This window comes from Macrobrachium rosenbergii, chromosome 56, assembly GCF_040412425.1.
Source record: "Macrobrachium rosenbergii isolate ZJJX-2024 chromosome 56, ASM4041242v1, whole genome shotgun sequence".
Lineage (NCBI taxonomy): Eukaryota > Metazoa > Arthropoda > Malacostraca > Decapoda > Palaemonidae > Macrobrachium > Macrobrachium rosenbergii.
The window spans coordinates 7,450,536-7,466,404 of NC_089796.1; the positions used below are offsets into that span (position 1 = coordinate 7,450,536).

The 15,869-nt window shown below is 35.7% G+C and overlaps 1 protein-coding gene across 5 annotated transcripts; it reads right to left on the reverse strand.

The window, feature by feature from the left end:
• Positions 1–6,210: 6,210 nt before the first annotated feature.
• On the reverse strand, positions 6,211–14,393 carry LOC136836553 (uncharacterized). Of its 5 annotated transcripts, XM_067100997.1 has the most exons (6): positions 11,220–11,409; positions 9,794–9,962; positions 9,394–9,504; positions 9,084–9,281; positions 8,440–8,586; positions 6,211–6,537 (listed from the first exon to the last, which is right to left on the reverse strand). In XM_067100997.1, exons 3-6 carry the CDS (start codon positions 9,496–9,498, stop codon positions 6,316–6,318), a joined length of 672 nt encoding a protein of 223 aa, XP_066957098.1. In that variant the 5' UTR covers positions 9,499–9,504; positions 9,794–9,962; positions 11,220–11,409; the 3' UTR covers positions 6,211–6,315. The 5 variants fall into 5 exon arrangements, with proteins under 5 accessions (XP_066957098.1, XP_066957096.1, XP_066957097.1 ...); XM_067100995.1 differs by lacking the exons at positions 9,794–9,962; positions 11,220–11,409 and adding an exon at positions 13,940–14,393; XM_067100996.1 differs by lacking the exon at positions 9,794–9,962.
• Positions 14,394–15,869: the final 1,476 nt, after the last annotated feature.

Genomic DNA, 15,869 nt, shown 5'->3' on the forward strand with positions numbered 1-15,869 from the left:
TCATAATTTATTACTGAGTGTTTCATTTGCAGTTCATTCATAAGTTGAAAGAAAGAGCTTTCTTTTATGCTCGTACGAATAAAAAAGGAATAATGTATTTAAGGTCCGGGTTTAAGATCTGTTCATGTAACTGCGGGTGAAAAAGTCATTTCTTTGCTGTAAACAGTTAAGTAATCGAGAACACTTTGTTTGTTGTACGTGTTCACATAGAACGCCGCCCCCCCCCCTTTTTTTTTTGACAGCTCCTCGGGATTTTGAAAGCACTTGGTTTGCCGTGCTGTTGCCTGTAAACGTGCGTGATTGCTGTAGGTTAGGATTTAAAAAAAAAAACCTAACCCCCTTTCTAGTTTTCTGAAAAGAAAACTATTGTGCCGTCTTTGTCTGTCCGCCCTCAGATCTTAAAAACTGCTGAGGCTAGAGGGCTGCAAATTGCTATGTTGATCATCCACCCTCCAAACATCAAAATACCAAATTACAAAGTCCTCTAGCCTCAGTAGTTTTTAATTTTATTCAAGGTTAAAGTTAGCCATAATCGTGCTTCTGGCAACGGTATAAGACAGGCCACCACCACCTGTGGTTAAAGTTTCATGGGCCGCGGCTCTTACAGCACTGTAGCGAGACCACCGAAAGATAGACCTATTTTCGGTGGCTTTGATTATACGCTGTAGCGGCTGTGCATTTTGTTATTGGTTTTTAATGTACAAGGCAGTTGAAATGGGCTTCCATAGCTGTTTTCTTTATTTAAAATTTTCTGTGCAATACATATAGTAGTTTTTTTTACTTTTTTGTGCATAGCTTATTTTGTGCATAGTTAATCAATAATTGGAAAAACTGCTATAATAATAATAATAATAATAATAATAATAATAATTATTATTATTATTATTATTATTATTATTATTATTATTATTTTTTTTTTTACACATGTTTGCACACTTATATGGAACGCACCAAAAGTGTCAGATAAACTTGATAAAGAAAAGCCTCCGTAGAACCGAATGAGTGTCAGTGACAACGCGTGATAAATGGGAGAAACGCAGCCAAGAGGATTAAGTATTGGCAAGGCCAAGCAGATATAAGGGAATAACTTTGGGAAAACTTGTCTGGGTGGGTAAAGAATCGCTCCCTTGGGAACCCCCTTGAATGACGATGAAAAAGGAGAAAATACCCCGTTTATGTAATCGTGGATTACTTCGCCAATGCTGAAGCCCCCCGACCCGCTCTCTCTCTCTCTCTCTCTCTCTCGTAGGGGGTTAGTGCCGTCAGTGCACCTCATGCAATGCACTGTAGGCATTACTTAAGGTTCCTTGCAGCCTGCCTTCGGCCCCTAGTTGCAGTTCCTTTCGTTCCTTTTACTGAACCTCCTTTCGTGTTCTCTTTCTTTCATCTTACTTTCCACCCTCTCCTAACAATTGATTCATAGTGCAACTGCGAGGTTTTCCTCCTGTTACACCTTTCAGATCAGTTTACTCTTAGTTTCCGTTTCAGCGCTGAATGACCTCATAGGTCCCAGTGCTTGGCCTTTGGCCAAAATTCTATAATCAGTTTCTCTCTCTCTCTCTCTCTCTCTCTCTCTCTCTCTCTCTCTCTCTCTCTCTCTCTCAGTCCATTACTTCAGTCCAACTAATCAGAAAAGTCTCTCCCACTTTATCTTTATGAAGAGTGAATTCTCTCTCTTTTTCTCTTCTACAATGCTGTAATTATACAGAAATTAGTTTCCACATTATCAGGTTAAAAAGTTGAGTACATCTTAGTTTAACCAGACCACTGAGCTGATTAACAGCTCTCCTAGGGCTGGCCCGAAGGATTAGATTTATTTTACGTGGCTAAGAACCAACTGGTTACCTAGCAACGGGACCTACAGCTTATTGTGGAATCCGAACCACATTATAACGAGAAATGAATTTCTATCACCAGAAATAAATTCTCTAATTCTTCATTGGCCGATCGGAGAGTCGAATGCTGGGCCAACAGCGTTCCAGCCGAGAGCTCTACCCACCCTTCCAATGAAGAATTACACACACTATCAGGAGGTCGGTCGGGATATCTGTTCCTTCAGTAGATGAACAAATTAATAGAGATTCAGATTTGTGAAAGTTCCGTTTATTTGTGTATTATTTCACCCAGATATGAAAGATCGGAATGAAAATTTTACAACTGCAGTGGGTTTGAAGATGACATGAGCAGGCTTTGGTGTACGTAAATCTTTAGTATGGAAGAGTCGTTGAAGGTTCAGGGCCACCAAATTTAGGCTTAAAGAAATAGCTTTAACTATTAGTCTTGTAAAAGGCATTGCAGTTGCACCGTTGCAAGCAAGGCATAAAGGTTGTAAACACTTTGCCAAAGTTCCTGTTGGGGGTAGTGCCTTCAGTGCACTTCACGCGGTGCACTGTAGACATTACTTAGGATAAGGATCTTTGCAGCGTCCCTTCGGCCCTAATCTGCAAGCCTTTTGGTTCCTTTTACTGTACCTCCGTTCATATTCCCTTTCTTTCACCTTACTTTCCACCCTCTCCTAACAATATTGTTTCCTATTTGTACTCTCAATTTCCCTTTCAGCGCTGAATGGCCTTATGGGTCCCAGCGCTTGGCCTTTGGCATAAATTTCATATTCCTTCCTATTTTACTTTACCCAACTTTGACCAGGAGTCTGTTGAGTCAGATGAAGTGTAATTTAAACACCATCTGCCCTTTAGCCGAACCTTTGCGACCGAGTGCAATTTATCCTAATGTAAGATCAAGGAAATAAATACTGTGCCATTATTCTGAGTTGTATATCAGAAGGAAAAAGAGATAGATGTCTGTCACCGCAACAAAGTTACAAAAGAGTTAGGACCGGCGGAGCTCTTCATAATGGCCGTTATATATAACCCCATATATTAAACGGAATTATGAAGACAAGGTATCATATGGGCGCATGGTAGTTTTCATGGTACGTAGTATTTCATCTCGATGTAATTTTTTTTTCTCTATGGACGTGTGGGAAGTGATAAAGTAACTTTAGGTTGGCAGTTTCTTTTTTTTTTTTTGTACTTGAGCAGTTAAAGGCGTTAAAGGATGTTTGCTATAATTCAGAGCAGAGTGCGAGAGATGCGTTCTTTGTCCGTGTGTTTCTGAAACATGTCAGGAACAGGAAAATTGTCTTGGCTGTGAGTGTCTGAATCGGAAAGAGCCTCAAGTGTCAAGTGTTAGTTAAACTTGAATGTTCTGTGGCAGGAATGTTTACCTTTTGAATCTCTCTCTCTCTCTCTCTCTCTCTCTCTCACACACACATAACATATAACATATATATATATATATATATATATATATATATATATATATATATATATATATATATATATATATATACTCTATATATACTCATAAAGCATTTCCTGTGCACCTGAATAAACATTCAGCTGTGTACACGCAAGCCTACAGGAAGGGGTACCTTGGCTTATCACACATCCAACCAACCCTTGTAAAATCTGACACCTAGCATCTCCCATAAACACTGTTACAGTTATTACAGTCAATACATGACAAACACAAGAGAAAATAGATAAGCATTGCACAAAACATACACACTACAAACTCACCTCATTATATTTCACAACACATGAGAAATGTGAAAGAAAATATATAAAAATACAGAAAACATATTATTTTATATAATACACACATATCATAAGACATATATATATAATTATATATATATATATATATATATATATATATATATATATATATATATATATATATATATATATATATATATATATATATATGTGTGTGTGTGTGTGTGTGTGTGTGTGTGTGTGTGTGTGTGTGTGTATGGCAGAGTCTGCTGTAACTTATACCTCTCTTGATAGCCGAACAGATTTGAATGTCAACTGGAAGTCGTTTCAGTTGAGTGTTCGACTCACTTAGGTACCAAACCATCTATCACTTATAATTCCCCTTCGGTGATATTCCCAAAGTAGCGAGAATTGTATATTAAACGACTTTTGTAGCTTAATGTTTGTATATAAAATGTCACAGTGATGTGATAAAAATTCTTATACACACACACACACACATATATATATATATATATATATATATATATATATATATATATATATATATATATATATATATATATATATATAGTATATATACATATATATATATGTATTATATATACATGCATAGAACAAACAGGAGGAGGAAAAGGAGGTGATACGTATTCAACTTTATTTCCAGCCAACGTTTCAAAGCATGGCTTCATCATCAGGGCTAAAATGAAAAAATAACGACAATTAAAATCAATACTTAGGACTCAGTAAAATTATCAATGTTAGAATATAGATATTAAAACCTAAGCATAAAAGTGAAAACCAACCTAACTCCTCAAGAAAAGAAAACTGCGTGACCAAGAAGGGTACCAAAAGGACGAAAAAACCTCTGAAGCAATAAACTGAGGGGCAGAAGAAGACTGACAATTCAAAGATACATACATAAACAGTATATATATATATAATATATATATGTATATATATATACTGTATACATACACGCACGTACATGCATATACAGAACTTATGTTTATTTGTATACATATATGATATGTGTATGTATATATATACATATATATATATATATATATATATATATATATATATATATATATATATATATATATATATATACATATATACATATACATACATATACACACACACATTCTATCTGTGTCCTTTGAAAATCTCACAAAGGTTACCACGCCATCTGGAGCAAAAAATGACCTCGCCTTAATTATGCAACACAAAGCCACGTAGCACCTTTCCCGATTAGCCTTTTGTTCGACTAGGCCTAATTTTTCCATTTTCCCCCCTCTTAATTGTTGAAGGTGTAATAAAAAAAAAATATGGGCAGGGAATGGAAGAGACCCGTTATGGAAGTTAATGTGACTGTCTTGTTCCGTCAATGGCTTGTGGCTCTGAATAGTGACGTCACGTAATTACAAGGTAGCCTTTTCGCTTCTCTCTCTCTCTCTCACAGTGTTTGAAACGTTTGGTATCAACATTTAGATAGAGGAAATATATATATATATATATATATATATATATATATATATATATATATATATATTTTTATATATATATATATATATATATATATATATATATATATATAATATATATATATAATAGAATAGAAAGAGAGAAAGATATGAGGATATATATAAGTAGAGAGAGAGTGAGAGAGAGTTTGAAAAAACAAAGAAAAAATATCACTGAAATTTGTTGTTTTTCTGTACACATATTGTATTTTTTTTTATCATCTAAGCGTAATTTTTTTCTTTACCGTCCCTTTATCATGGCAAGATGAATCTGGCTTTGAAAAAAGGGCCCATTTTAGTTATTTATATTTTGACAGTGTTTATATATTGAAGTCTAAGGCCTTATTCTGTGCGCTGGAAGGTTTGTATGTGTTTAGGCGTTTGTGAAATCTTTGTGTATGTGTATGTGTTTGTGCTGCGAGATGTTTGTCCTGTAGATATCTTTCAACTTCATTTTTAAAAATTCTTTTTGTTTATTTAGAGCGGTTATTTAAGGGTACCGTGTTGCCTTTCTGATGAATGGGTTTTGCCTCTTACTAATGATGAAAGGTTTGTGATATCCGTTTAAAAATATTCAGAATGATTAGTTGGGCAAGATGATCGCACTGCTTCCGCATTTCGTGCATGCTTGTGAATTTTGTTGCTTGCAACATCAGTATTTGGTATCGTCATTGTCTAGATATTAATTGCTCCTTCTCTAATGCAGCTCCTTGTGTGTGTGCGTGTTCCAGCTTGTAATTTCTTATAAATGTAACCCTTATCGTTACTGGTAACCAGTTCGTTATTATTTAGGATGCACTGTCAGGGCACCTCACGCGGTGCACTGTCGGCATTATTTAAGGTTCTTTGCAGCGTCCCCTTTGTCCCCTGCTGAAACCCCTTTCCTTTCGTTTGCTGCTTCTGTACCTCCGGTCATGTTGTCTTTCTTCCATCTTACTTTCCACCCTCTTATAACAATTGTTTCATTGTGCAACTGCGAGTTTTTTTTTTTCCTCCTGCTACTGAAGCTTTCAAATCTTTTTACTCGGAATTTCCCTTTCAGCGCTGAGTGACCTCACCACAGGTCCCAGCGCTTGGCCTAAATTTCTTATCTCATTCCACAAAAAGGTAAACAAAACGGAAAGGAAATCTAAGTTATTTATTTACATATTAAAAACCCCCCAAAATAATTCTACAATGAGGTTATGAGGATCGGCTTATCCATCTAAATAACTCTCAGGTGAACAGATTCACAACTCCTTCATGAAATAAGTGAAGTAGGAGGTGCCCAACCCATTCCTGACGGCGTCCACGTCGAGCAGGGTCCTTCCCGTTCCGTCCTTGATGGTCGCTATGTCTGTCGTCCGGACCGTCGTATATCCCGCCTTCTTGGCCATGCTGTCGGTGACGACGTTCACCGCTTGGATGGTGGCCACGTCGCAGCCCAGCTCCTTGCCCTTCTCCTCGCTCATCTAGCGAGGACGGAATGAAATGAAAATCAAGATGGTTTATGGTTTTCCTGGTTCCTAAGGGCTCACTACGCAAGCACAGTTGCGGGCACACACACTACGCTGTTCGCGTTAGGTGCAGAGCTATTAAATTGAAACAGTTTTACTTTATACAGCTTTACTTTATACCTATTCTCTCACATACTATTATTACTTCTTTAGACTGACATTGAATGTTAGGGGCAGAGTAAAATTGAAAGTTTTACTTTATACAGTTTTACTTTATACCTATTCTCTCTCATACTGTTATTACTTCTTTAGACTGACATTAAATTTCCTTGTTATTTACAATTTTAATCGTCTTTAACTTTACCTTACCCTGAACATTTCCCTATTCGCAACAAGAACCCCAAAAGTTATACATGTTACTAAACTAATTTTTACGGGTTGCGTGAAAATACGACGCGCTTCTGCTTAGTCTTGTGGCTGTGATTTGTGCTTACTCTGTGCACATTTTTTTTTATTACAGTTCAAGTTTAAAAAGGGCTATTGAGAGCTTAAAGTGGAATAAAGACATATTGAATGTCTGATGGCTAGGAAAGACACCAGAGTGAACAAATTAAAAGTACAAGGCAGAAAGCAATGCATTAGTAGCCGTTGGCAATGATGGGGCTGCGTTTGACCGAGTGATGTGACCACATTTTTTTGGTATTTCCATAAAAAGCTAACGCGACACCGAAAATACATAAATTAAGGGACCTCACACAATAGTATCTTGAGATATTGATGGGATAAAGGATAGTATCTGATAGTGTGAGCTGGGCTCCGGTGGACACCAAAAAGAATTAGAAGACCTAGGCCTACGTGGATGAAAGCTCTGAGAAAGGAGGCTGGAAATAAGTCTAGAATTGTTGAAGATAAAGCTCTTATAAAGACTTATCTTGCGGAATTTCAGAGACCCTTTGGGTAACGTGGTTTTGGAGGAGATGATGATGATTGGTGTGTACAACAACCCTTCGATCATTTGCATCAAAACATCCAGATGGGCTACGAATACTATCAAAGTGCGGAGAAAGTGGCTTGAATTACCTATAAAAATACTAAAAGATATGGTCATATAACAAGAATATGAAACGGAACAAACAAGATTAATTGGACACTTCAGCATAAAAAATGTCACTCAAGTTGTCAGGGTAGCCTAGCCTACCAAAAGTAGGCCTACTTCACGAAAAGACGTAACTACTGTCATTAAACACAAGACAACCAATGGTGTTGTATTGTATACAATGTATGTACTTGTATAATGAATGGTGTGTATGTATAAGTTTAATAAGAAATGAAAGCCCAGTGAGTGATAAGTTTACCTGTAATCTTTTAACGACAGTATATGGGTAAATGCGATGTCGGAGTACTTCAAGCTCCCCTGTCATTCACATTTTCTATGGATCCCATTTTCTATGAGCCACACTATGTACCGCATAAACTTTGAACTGGACTGTGCTATTCAAAAATAATTTCCTCAAGGTTAGTAATTGAGAACATCAAGCATGATAATATACATCCTACATTTATCTCTCTCTCTCTCTCTCTCTCGTGCATCAAGACAATTCGATCCTCACTTTGCTCATCGTACTAGATATAATCTGTGAAACACGACTCATCTTCCTTTGGTGCAAATTCTGAGGAGAATGAGAAATTGAAAATAACTTTTTTTATTATTCTGGAAGTGATCGACAGGCAATAAATATATTTCAAATCGAATACGAATCAGTGTTATGGTTCTTGAAGAATGATGAATTGACCTAAATAATAAATATTAGCTTTGAATGCAATTCAGTCGTGGGTCTCGAGAAGTGAACAATGCATTAAATGAAAACGCTGACTCAGTGCTATGACCCCACCACCCCGCTTCCCCGCGCCCCTCACCTGAAGAAGCTTTCTTCCCAGGCCGCGGTTGCTGCAGTCTGGATGAACGGACAGGCACTGCAGCTCCAATTGCTTTTTAAATTTCCCGTCTTGCAAGACATCGATGTCTGAACACAAGTCGTAGAGCACTTTCGTGTAATGATTCGTCTGTAGGAAAAAGAAGTATTCAAGTTCGTAAAACCTGTAACAGGCCTTAGCGGACGGCCTGGTTTAGGCAGAATTGGTGGCCACGTTGAGTCTCGAAAATCAGCAGAATAATTTCAGTACTGCGTGACGGGAAACTAATTTTGTTGGCTTCTCTGGTCTTCTTGCGGCCCATCTCCGCTTTCACCAGAAATCTAAGGTCTGTTTCAGATTTCAGAAGAAATGATTGACTGGTTCTTCGACGAGTTTGGTAGAACTAGGCCAATAAAATTATACAAAATCTTTGAGCAAAAAATATAAAATAAACTTAGATAGAGCTAGGCCATTAAAATGATACAAAATCTTTATGCAAAAAATAAAAATAAACTTAGAAGAAGTAGGCCATTAAAATGATACAAAATCTTTGTGCAAAAAATAAAAACAAACTTAGAAAGAACTAGGCCAATAAAATGATACAAAATCTTTGTGCAAGCAATAAAAACTTAGACTGTAGACTGTACCTTCTTGGTTTCATATCCTCCTTCTTGGAATAGTACTGGGTCGTCTTGAGGCACGAGAATTCGGCTGAGTATGAAGGCGACCAGTTTCCCGGAGGACTTCTCCCTCATGCCGAAGCTGACGTTACTATATAACGTCGGCGGCACGACATTCTTCAGCAGGGGTAAGTAATCCTCGAAGGTCAGGTGAAGCCCTACGCACTTGGGAGGGAATGAAGGGAAGTGGCGAGGGTTAGTTGAACATTATTATTATCAATAATAACAATAATAGTTGTAGTTGTTGTATTTCATCAAGGAAACTTAAAACACGTACCAAAGGTTCTCGATCCACGTACGATGTTTTAATCAGGTCGAATATGTCGTCTCCGTCTTGGGGAGTGATGAGAATTTCCTCCAAGTCTACGTTTGGTTTGCTCATTGTTACCTGAAAGTAGCAGAAGATAATTATGACATATATAATATATATATATATATATATATATATATATATATATATATATATATATATATATATATATATATATATATATATATATATATATATGTATATACTATATACAGTATATGTATACATACATAGTTTTATATATATATATATATATATATATATATATATATATATATATATATATATATATATATATATATATATATATATATATATATAATCAACAGTCAGTCACGTGTGGAACAGAAATAAATTTCTGACTCACGTCAGGATCGAACCCAGGTCTTTCAATTGATGTGAGTTAGAAATTTATATATACTGTATATATAAAGTCGTAGGCCTCCAGGTTAAGACACTCGATACAATTTGCAGCTCACTTCCAAGGCCAGCCTTTCACAACTACATCTCTGCATTTTCAAGGCTGAAAAATATATCTACAGCGAGATTGACTCATTAATAATTACACATAAAAAAAAATCATGAGCATCAAAATAAACAAAGTATCAAAGCGCCATGACGCTAAATAATGACCTACCCAGACGATGGTTCAAGTAAGACTATTGAGTCGAGCTTCGAAGAAAAAAAAACGAAATAAAAGTAAAAAAGAAAGACAAACGAGCAACGACAGAACCATCAGGCAGTTAACAGTTGAGTAGACGACTGTCAATTTTATCATTATAGTTAATTAGGTTTTTAGATCGCTCTCTTCGTCTGTCTGTCCTATTATTCGGAACTCACTATGTTTTGCAGATTTTCGAATGGTTCCTTATATGTACTCATAGCTAACACGTCACCGACAAACTGTGTATGTATATATATATATATATATATATATATATATATATATATATATATAATTTCAGTTGTATTCCATATGGGAAAACGAAGACTGCAAGTGGAGAAAAAAATTATGCCTAGCAGATGCGTCCGCCAATGGACCTCTTCCATATTAAAAATGTTCTAAGAAGACGTCTGTCGGGGAACGAAACTGTGGAATACAACTGCATATATATATACATATACAGTATATATATATATATATATATATATATATATATATACATACATACATATATATACATATATTATATATATCTATATATACATACATACATACACACACAAATAAACAAACAAACGCGCGCACACACACACACACACACACAGCTTCGCTCTAATCTGGGAGAATCACGCCGTAGTGCGTCACAGTTTTCCCAACTGAACTCCTTCACTTGTGTTACCAGAGATGTTCTGCGTCTAGCGTGACGAGTTTGGTTTGCTGCAGTTGCGAAGGCCAAAAGCAATGAGGGCATCATTATTTATCAGCTGGGAGAGATAGCAAACAGAGAAAGATCTTGAAGGCGAGTGGGATATACTGTGCTAATAATAAGCTCAGGCAGTTGACAGTGGCACAGATAGGCTAGCCTTAGATTAGCTCTTGTTTTGCTGTACTATGCTTCAGGTTTTATTAATGAGAGAGAGAGAGAGAGAGTCAATTAATCAATGCATTTGAAGAGCGAAAAGGTCAGCAGTCTAAAAGTAGTATACTTATGCTTTACTTATGAAGTTATAAACGCAAATTTCGGATGAAATTCTATTTTGACAAAATAAAAACGAGAGATAGTCAATATGACTTCAGCTCCTTAAATATTTGAGAGAGAGAGACTATCATTATAATCACTGGCATTTACTGTTTTCAGAACTTTAGAAGAAATAATTCCCCCGAATGAGTTGAGGCGAATGGCCTATCTCCGTAGAAATTTGTACGATGAAAATATGTGTCCGCAGACGACGGTATATTAATTTTCCATGAATGCTAAGCGTCTTATATGCAACGACACACGAGATCCAAGCACGCTTGTGGCCTAGACTAAACTGAACCCTCACGGCTGCCATCAAGTCCTACTTTTGTAAAGAGCTCAAGGTCACCCTGTATTGACTCGACGGGAAGAAATGTTATAATTTTCGAAGGGGTTTTTATTTTATTCATTCAAGGGCTGAAATTTAACTGTATGCCACATATAAATTAAATAAGTATATGTATAGAAATAATCATCATCTTTCCAATCAGCATCTAAGGTCTGCCGACGTGATAAAAATCCAAATAGAAATATATTTACGAAAACTGTTTTATTCTTAAGAATTACTGGTGGATGTAGGAATTACACAGAGGTTGGTTTTTTTAATTCAAAAGATATGTTTTTTTGCTGTCAAATGCTTTAACGATTTCCAAAGCACGGAAGACTCGTTGTTTGTAGATGTAATCTTTGAGAATTTTATATTTTATTTTTTTATTTTTTTACTATTGTCATTCTCATCGTCTGCCAGTTATCTGTGTCCCTTGGGTAGATGATTAAGCATGTCTTATCGGCAGTTGGATTTTATGATGCCATAAATATTAGTTTTTTTTTTTTAGGGAATCTTCAGTTCAAAGGCATTCGTAACCGTCATTACGTGAATATTTAAACTAGATGAATATAGACTACCCACGATTACTTTTTCCCGATGTTCCTACTTCTGCTGCTATTGCTATTGCGGCTCTTTAACTTCCTAGAAGAGTGGTTTCTTACCTGAATTGATCTGTTGAATGTTTTACTAGAGAGCTGTGTTTCATTGACTGTATGGATGGATTTGTCTCGATCTACTGTCAGGAAAAAAAGCTTTTTGGCTTATATGTTTTTGAAATGTTTAAGCAATTGTTTTTACAAACTTTATTTATATATATATATATATATATATATATATATATATATATATATATATATATATATATATATATATATATATACACATGTATATAGGTATGTATATATATATATATTTATACTGTCTATATACATATACACATGCATATATATATATATATATATACATATATATATATATATATATATATATATATATATATATATATATATATATATATATATATATAATTTATATATATATATATATATATATATATATATATATATATATATACACACTTGCACACACACACACACACACACACACATATAAGTAAACCATCGAGATGTTTATCATCTCAAGGCGTGGCGTCACAGTTGAAAAACAAGAAAATGGACTAACGTAGGCCTATTTATACATAGTTTTTATAAATAATGTCTTAGATTAATTCTGTATATGACCATTGTGGTGCACATGGAGGGAGGAGGGGGGTAGGGAGAGAGGAATCATTGGTTTTTCGGTGGTTCGTCATATTTGTTGTTTAGGTAACTGTCCAACATCCTGTGCAGAATGGGGTCGAGAGCGTGAAGACTTGGCCTTAAGTTTAAGTTGTTTTCCTTTGTTAGTTGTATTAAGCTTTGGAATATAGAATTTAGGCCAAAGGCCAAGCGCTGGACCTACGAGGTCATTCATCGCTGAAAGGGAAATGGAGAGCAAAACGGTATTGAAGGTGTAACAGGGGGAAAAACTCGCAGTTGCACTATGCAACAATTGTTAGGAGAGAGTGGAAAGTTAGATAGAAGAAAAATAATATGAATGGAGCTACAGTAAAAGGAATGAAAGGTTTTACAGCTAGGGACCGAAGGGATGCTGGAAAGAACCCGAAGTAATGCCTACAGGGCACTGCATGAGGTGCACTGGCGGCACTACCCCCTTACGGCGTTGTTTCTGCAGATGTTCGTGGCAGGTTTAGAGAATCTCAGTGATCCTTGTCGGTGTCCATTGCCTGTCCCTGGTCAGGACATTTTCTGAGTTGGTTGGTCCTTGACAGCAGTTTCTCACCCCAAGGGACCTTTCTGAAAGGGGCTGTGGTCTTCGTATGCATTACGATTATATCCCTATGGTTTTGGTTTAGAAGACCAAGAATTCTTTTGTGATCTTTCGTTCTGTTGCTTGTAGTTTGTTTAAAGGTGCCTTGAAAAAAAGTTAAGTGTACCTTAGTTTTACCAGACCACTGAGCTGATTAACAGCTCTCCTAGGTAGGTGCCTTGGAGTGGGGATGGAATATTTTGCACTTCGTTGTTAGTTTGTTTGTTTGTTTCCTCGTATATATATTTATATATATACATATATATATATTATAATATATACAAATATATACATGTATATATACATATATATACATATTTATACATGTATATATATATACATATATATATATATATCATCCAACTTCACAATGGTCCAGTGACATACAGGCATAAGAAGCGCTGGCCTGAAAGGTGAAAGTAAGGATCGATGACACTGAGCTTAAGTCTGTGTCATCGATCTTTCATTTCACCTTTCATGCCAGCATATATTTTATAATATATATATATATATATATATATATATATATATATATATATATATATATATATATATATATATATTATTCTCAAACAGTGTGAACAAGTTTTACACATTGACGTCTAATCACCGTTCAAAGTTCAGTATTACTTACCAGCGCAAACGGCAGAAGTAAAAAGACATTGACAGCGCTCCTGGCATTGGCCAATTCATCCCGCTGAATATTCGGCCATTGACGGTTGTACTACAAGGCCTCAAGACTCCTGAACTGCATCACGCACGTCGATAACTTTAAAAAGCCTTAAAGCTAGGCCACCAAAGTTTGCTCTGCATTCGCGGCACGCGTTTTGGTGCTGTCGTGTTGGCGTTAGTGGAAGTTTATGGCTCACGGGTTCATGAACTTCTCACTAGTTCTCGAAAGTTAACATGCACATCGCGCAGTTGGTTTGCCTAAGGCTCTTCCGGTTCATTTGTGTTAGTTCGTCAAGCGACCGCTAGTGGCGCTGTTCATCTGTGCGCGTTTTCTGACTTGGTGTTATTTGAGAAGCGTTATGCACGAGCATAGCTGTATTCAAACACTGTATTTGTCTGCATGCAATTACCTGTACAGTATACTGTAATAGCTGGACAGGATTAAAAACATACTGACTCAGAGAGAGAGAGAGAGAGAGAGATAATTCAGATGTTAAGAATAGAATGTTGGAAAGAACCTCTGTATCTTATCAGCCCAAGATATTGTTTTAAAATTAATAAAAATAATTGCCCTTGACAAAGTATCACACAACCTTGGGACAAGAATTTGGAAATGGAGTTGGAGTCACGATTTTATGGTTTTATTTTTAATTTTTAAAATTTTTACATGTTTATTATTGTGGGGTTTTCCTCATTTTCTTAACAGAAGAAGCAAGAAAGGCATTCCTGACAAAAAAAACGATAATTATTATTCCATTATCAGGATTTTGTTCATTTATTCTGGTGTAATATGGATAATCATTTTACCCTCCTCTTAATTACGCTTCGCTTAAATGATATTGTTTGAAGTATATGCGTCATTACTGGTGCCAACCGGTTTTATCTCGAGTGCCACATTCAGTGGCTTTTCCGCCGGGTGGTGGTGACCTTGTTGCCTTTCCTTTGTCCTTGGTCATTGACGCAGGCTCTTGGCCACGGCGTCCCGCAATGTGGGTTCTTAGTTCCCTCGCTCAAGTGTTACGTTCTTTCCCATTAAATTAATTTATTTTTATTTAGTTTTACCTGATTATTTTTATTTTAGTGATTTCGTTTAATTAATTATGTAAATGCTTTAATTAATTTGATTTAATTACTTTGATTTTTATATAGTTTTACTTTATTAATTTTATTTTAAATTCGTTTAATTGTATAATTTCATTATTTATGGTGTTATTCTATCATTTATTTATTCACCATTTCCTATGTTAGGAATAATAATGATGATAACGGGAAAACAGCCTTGAATTATGTGAGTGAAATTTGAGGTGAGAGGTTTTCACTTTTGAAGATGCTGATGCATTGTGTTTGTGTGTTTGTGTCAGAGAGAGAGAGAGAGAGAGAGAGAGAGAGAAAGCTAGCTGGATTTGTTCTCAAACTTTTTCTCTTGGATCTCGTACATCAGCCATCGACGTGTTCAGTCTGTTTATTTAGATAACAGAAAATCTTGTTCTTTCTTGAGCAAGGTTTTACAGAAGCAGAATGAAGAAAACACAATATTATACTCATTAAGCCTTCTTTCCATGAAGACTTATTATGTGAAAGAAATGGAAAAATATATATATATACACACACACACACTATACACACACGCACACAAATATATATTAGAGAACGGACTTATCTTTTCTTATCTGGAATGGAAGAAAGAAGAGTAAATGTGCTCTCTCTCTCTCTCTCTCTCTCTCTCTCTCTCTCTCTCTCTCTCTCTCTCTCTCTCTCTCTCTTATACATATATAGTATACAAGCATACATATATACATACATACATACATACATACATCTCTCGTTGATTATATTATATATATATATATATATATATATATATATATATATATATATATATATAGATAGAG